The 6,000-nt window shown below is 44.0% G+C and overlaps 1 protein-coding gene across 6 annotated transcripts in view; it reads left to right on the top strand.

Moving 5' to 3' along the window:
- The first annotated feature begins 1,284 nt into the window (after nucleotides 1-1,284).
- POLA1 (DNA polymerase alpha 1, catalytic subunit) overlaps nucleotides 1,285-6,000 on the top strand; it is a 303,249-nt gene continuing 298,533 nt past the window's right edge. For all 6 annotated transcript variants that reach the window (XM_060137819.1, XM_060137817.1, XM_060137815.1 and 3 more), the window contains exon 1: nucleotides 1,285-1,406. In XM_060137819.1, the coding sequence (XP_059993802.1) occupies nucleotides 1,364-1,406 (43 nt within the window). In that variant the 5' untranslated portion in view covers nucleotides 1,285-1,363. The remainder of the gene's footprint in view (nucleotides 1,407-6,000) is intronic.

Here is a 6,000-nt window from a genome sequence, read left to right as displayed (position 1 = left end):
AATTCACTATTGACTCACTATACCATCAATGTTCTAACTCATAATGCTTTCTTAATTGCTCCAATACCTTTAATAATTCCCAGAATAATTCTGGTTTCATCCCCAAGTATTAGTTCATGCAGCTGGTTTAGAAGATTCTGAAGCATTAGTACAGCTATTTGTCTTTGGGGTCAGGTTTTATTCACGATGACATTGCAAGTTTATGCTATGAGCCAGGGCTCAATTATCACAAAAGATTTGTCCATTGGTCAATAATTCATGTTGAATCACTTGAGGGCATGGATCTAACTTTGTTCTGGATGGGGTAGTGGGGGAGGGGTAGGGGGTGGGGGGGGACCAAGAGCCCTGTGCACTAGTGGGTTTGAGAAAAGTGTTCAGATGTATTGGCCTCAATGGTTAAAGTTAATTCTACACAAATTGTAGAAAGAATTAACCAGATGGTTAATTCTTATTTTAAGTTCTTGCTTTAAATAGTGCTCTCTAGTTAAGATATACATGTAGACGTCTCTGGTTTTACTATTAAACAATAAATGAAAAAAAAACAATATATGAGGTGCATACATTGCACGCATTGTACCAAACACAAGAATCTAATGCCCTTTTTATCTTTCATAACATTGACATTTTGCAGGAGTCCAGGCCAGTTGTTTTATAGATTGTTCTACGTTTTGAATACATCTGATTGTTTTTTCATGGTTAGATTCAGGTTAAACATTATTTGCAAGAAGACTATATAGGTGATATTGTTCCTTTTTTCCAACAGCACCACATCGGGAGGCCCCGTATTGGTGATGGTATTTTTGATCTTTTGGTTAACTTGGTGCATATATTGCAATACCATATATCACACAGCGACTGTATTCGTACTCAGAGAAGCAAAGTATCACGCAAGACTCCGAGTGCGCAGCAGTAGGCAGTCGTTTTCCCAGGCTCCTGGGAAACCCGTTCAACCACGCCCACCCTACTGCCTCCCGCGCCCCTTTTCTCGGAAAATCAACCCTCAGAACCAGAAAGCTCCTACTCCAAGGGGCCCAAATCTTTTCCCATCAGCATGGGTGCGCCTGCGCAGCGAGTCTCCAGGAGGCTCTTTTCCAGCGCCCGACCGCTTTCTTTTTCTGCTCTCCACGGCCTCCCCCGCCGCTCGCTCTTTTCCCTAAGGGGTCATCACGGGGCGCCAAACGCGCGCCCGCGGGAAGGCCGGGGGCGGGGCGCTGCGCGGCGCGGCGCGGCGCGGCACGTCAGTGGCCTTCCGGGCGGAAGTCGGCAGCCTCCGGAGCTGCTGATTGGCTTTCTGGGTGGCGCCTGTGTCGGCCTCCGCGCCAGTTTCGGGCTGGTTGGCGCGGAATCGGAAGACTCCGGGACCATGGCGCTGGCGTATGGCGATGACTGCGAGCTGGGGGCGAGCGGTGAGAGATGACCCCGCGCGCGGGGTCCCCAGTTGGGAGTGCGGAGACTGTGGCATGATTGTGGGTGGTGGGGGCTCTGTTTTATTTTTTTCTTAGGTAGGCGCACGCCCGGGTTGACCCGCCGGTCTCTTTGGGCGCGGACCTCGGACGTCCAGGACTGGAACCTGTGAGGCCTCGGACAGGTCTTCTTTGCAGGGCTGTGGGGTCCTGGCAAGCCCGAGCAACCCCCTGCGGGGCTTTTTGTTTGGGAGGCTGCCTCACCTCTCTCACTGCAAGTCTCCGCACTTGGCTGCCTTTCTTTTTATTTCTTTTGGTGAATCTCATCCCACGTGCTGGGCACACCTTCATGAGACTGGCCCCGGTGGGGCACAGTATTGGCCGAAAGTATTTCATTGCTCCCGCCCCAGGTGTCCGCTTGAGGGCTGGGACGGAACGGATGTGCGCCCTTCTCTTGGTAGAAACTGCTGGGGAGGTTGTTACACGTTGTACCTCAGCAGGAAAGAAAGCTCTAAGTGCTGTCACGTGAAGATACAAACGCGTTTTGTCTTTGTAGGTAATAGGTTTCTACTTTATGCATTAACAATTTTTTTTCAAATTCTATGGAAAGTTCTTCAGGTGCCGCACAGAAATAGTGTTCACAATCTAGTCATCTCAGGTGAAGCTTCTAAAAAAAAGTATCAGTTCAGCAGCATTTCGGATGCCTTGTATATTACTCCGTTTTTAGTGGTAATATTCTATCTCCAAAAATACAATACAAAAATGCAAATGGATTTGTCTGATTTCTGAGTTTTGAGCAGTGTGCAACTAAAGTGTGACTTCAGTGAACTTCCAACTTAAAATTAGTTGCTTCACTCTCTCAGCTCAAGCATCACATCTCCTGTCACTCAAATACATCACCATTAATGAGAACTTGCTTCCTAATCAGCTTCCTTTGCATTCACCTAGTCGTGAATCACAGATTTCAATTTGTTCTTCTAGCCTTTCGCTTTTTAAGACAATTTGTTTTGGAGAGCCCACTAGCCTGAATTACAAATGGAATGTGGGATGTATGTGAACAGTCTTTGCAGCCCTCCATCAGTGATATGTCGCTAAGCCCTTTCTTCACCCTAAAAATTACGTTCTCCGTGAACATCAAGAAATCACTCTTCGGAGGACATCGTGCAATCTTGAGATCCCTCTTAAGTCATGGTGTTGATGAGTGGCTGGGGACTTGTGACTGGAATTTTTCCTTTCCAGCCGACTTGGAAAGATTGTTACCTGAAAGACTGTTGCAGCCTTGTGTGTGTCTGCCTTGGGGGGTGGTGGGGGTACTCTAGATGGTAATTTTGAACCAAATATTTAAACTTTGGTAACTGGATTTTTTTCATGCTTCTTCTTCTTCTTCTTCTTTTTTTTTTGCTAACTTACCTACTTGAAGCATTGGAGACATATTCCATAAAGGAAAATTTAGGCCTTTTTTCTCCTTAAGTATTGGAAGATGGGGTGGCTGTGAAAAGTTGAAAGGTCTATAACTAGCTGTTACTGTATATGGAAATGGATAGGGGAGAGTTTAATGATTAAAAAAAGCAGGTATAGTGGTTCATTCAGCAAATATTCATTATGTACCTACGAGGTATAGGCATTCTGTCAGGCTCTGGTGTTACAGTGGTAGGTAAGCTGGGCATGGTTTTTGTCTTCATGGAGTTGAGATGTAAACATGTAATCATATGCAGTGCTATATTGGGGCTTCCTTGAGAAAACGGCTTTGCTTTATTTTTGTTTTCTAGAAGCTAGACCATGTTAGTGCTAATTGTGAGGTGTTGGCATATGTGTGTGCATCTGTACACACACACACATACACATTAAGTGAGCTCCTGTATTGCTGAGTACAAAGTAAGCCAAGCATCTTCATTTAATCCTTAACAACTTTATGAAGCAGACATGATTATCCCCACTTCACATATGAGGACCCTGAGGCTCTGCATTAGAGTCCTTAGGTGTAGGCTACAGGAACCAACTCTGGTTGATTTAAACCGAAAAGGAATTTATCTGAAGGATACTGTGGTGTTCACAAACTCCGGAGAGCCAGTCAGGGGGCACCTTAGCTAGGAACAGTGGTTAAAATCATGCCACAAAACTGGTCCATTGAGGAGGTTTTTGCCAACCATGGCCAAGTACTTGAAATTAGAGCCTTCAAGTACCTTGGGACATTGCTGGCACTGTTGTTCCAGGTACTCAATCCTCCTGTAGCTGTTGCTACTTCTAGAATCTTCCATTAGCCGTCCCCCTTTCCTTGTTACACTAGCTTGTGATTTAAAGTCTGAGCAGGTGTTCATAATTGGAGGGCCTATTTTATATGCCCATGCCCTAGCTGCAAGGGCATAAGGGAGGGGGGACTTCACAGATTCTGATGCTGGGCAGCTTAAAAAACAAGACACCTGGCCACTGTAGCTCAGAGAGGTTAACTGGTTGTCTCATGTCGTCACCCAGTAAGTGGCAGAGCCTGGTTGTGCCGCTTCTTCCTAATCTCCCACTCACTCTATGCTCTCATGTCCAGCTTACCTTCCACATTGACTTCCTCTTGGTTTCTGAATACACCTTGCATTTTCATCCCTTTGTAATTTGGCTCATGCCTTTTCCTTTGCTTGTGCCCCTTGTTACCCTGTACTCTGATAGTGAAGTTCTACTCTTTCTGTGTTGGGAACCTCCCCTGTGAAGCCTTCTCTGACTTCCCAGGCAAAATTAATGGCTCTGTTTTCTACATTTCCTCAATACTGGCTTCCTACCTCTAATACGGCACCATCTTTATATGATGGTGGGAGCCTCAGGTCTTTTTGCTTTCCTTGACTGGGAGCCCCTTGAGGACCGGCAACTCTGTCCTATTTGTAATTGTACCCCAAACCCTCAGAGGGGCACATTGTTGCCTGTGGAATACGTCTTATTGAAAACCTATGGTTTTTGTCAGGATAATCTGACAAAGGAGTCAAGGAAGTCTTGAAGGGAATACACTGAGGCCACCTTTTCACTCTCAGTGGTCATGTTCCATAATCTCCAAAACCTTTTCATGTAGGCCTGCTCACGATTTTTTGAAATCATTTGAGTGACACCCAAGATTTTGTGGCTGTCATCATTAAGTACCTGCATTCCTTAATGCCTTTCTGAAAATGGATTTAAAAGTCAAATGTGAAAGTCAAACAATAGGCTGAGATGTTATAGAGAGATTCCATTTCCAGAAAGCTAAGGAAAAAAAATCTCTAATTATGCCTCACCTTTAAGATACAGTTTTCAACAGTTTATTGCCAGCACTTGGTACATGGTCTGTAAACTGCATCTTCTATTTCAAACACTTAGTCAAACAGCTGAATGTTATGAATGTTCCAGGGGGGTTGGAGCTTTTAGGATGCCTGTTATCAGTACTTCTCCTTTTCTGTGCTTACTACTTTTTATAAAATAATTAGCACAAATACAATACAGTACTCAATTTCACAGACATAGGTGGCAGTCATGCTGAGCCTCAACTCATCGCTGGCAGGAGGCACTGTCTTGCTTGGCTTGGGTATTCATCAGCTGGCATATGAAAGTCTTCATTCTGTGGATGAAATCTTTTTAGTACGTGTGTGAAGTGGTCAGTTTATGATGACCCAAAGTGTGAGTAATTCAAAAGTTGAATGACTGACCACTGAGGCTCTCTGGTACTTCAGTAATTTTCTACAAAACACATTTTAATCTTTGTAATCTTTCACCTCATCCTCTAATGTCGTAACCAACTGCATGAGGCCTGGAAATCAGTGGTGGAATCAAGAATCTCCTCAGAGCCACCTTTGTTAAATTCTCCCAACCCCCAATTTATCCTTCCTTTGGAATTCCAGACACTTTATCTGTACTTCTGTTAGGGCATGTGTTACTTCTAAAAATTGTTTTAGAGTTAGTTGCTACTTACAAGCATATCTCGCTTTATTGTGCTTCACAGATACTGCTTTTTTTTTTTTTTTTTTAACAAATTGAAGATTGTGGCATCCCTGCATCGGGCAAGTCTGTTGGTGCCATTTTCCCAACAGCCTTTGCTTATTACTTCATGTCCCTGTGTTAACATTATTTTGGTAATTCTCACATTTTTCATTATTATATTTGTTATGGTGATCTGTAATCAGGGATCTTGGATGTTACTACAACTCACTGAAGGCTCAGATGATGGTTAGCGTTTTTACCAATAAAGTATTTTTAAAGACATAATGCTTTTGCATACTTAATAGACTACAGTATAGTGTAAACATAACCCTTATATGCCCTGGGAAACCAAAAAAAAAAAATTCGTGTGACTAACTTTATTGCGATATTCACTTTATGGGTGTTGGTCTGGAACTGAACCCACAGTATCTCCGAGGTCTGCCAGGTATCTCCCAGGTCAGATTGTAAATTCTGTGAGTCTGTGGGCCCTGTCTTTCTTATCTTTGTGTCTCTCAGAGCGCCTGGTACTTTGCAAAGAGCAGGTGCTCCTCAAAGCCTTTCAAATGTTGATTAACAGAACACAAAATGAATTGTCCCTTTCATAACCACTTAACGGCCTGCCGTTTCCCTGGGAAAGGTTGTGGGTTAACGACTGATCTCCCTTTAG

The sequence above is a fragment of the Lagenorhynchus albirostris genome, chromosome X (assembly GCF_949774975.1).
Source record: "Lagenorhynchus albirostris chromosome X, mLagAlb1.1, whole genome shotgun sequence".
Lineage (NCBI taxonomy): Eukaryota > Metazoa > Chordata > Mammalia > Artiodactyla > Delphinidae > Lagenorhynchus > Lagenorhynchus albirostris.
Note: the sequence above shows the minus strand (reverse complement) of the source record. Positions and strands in the feature narration are given on the sequence as shown.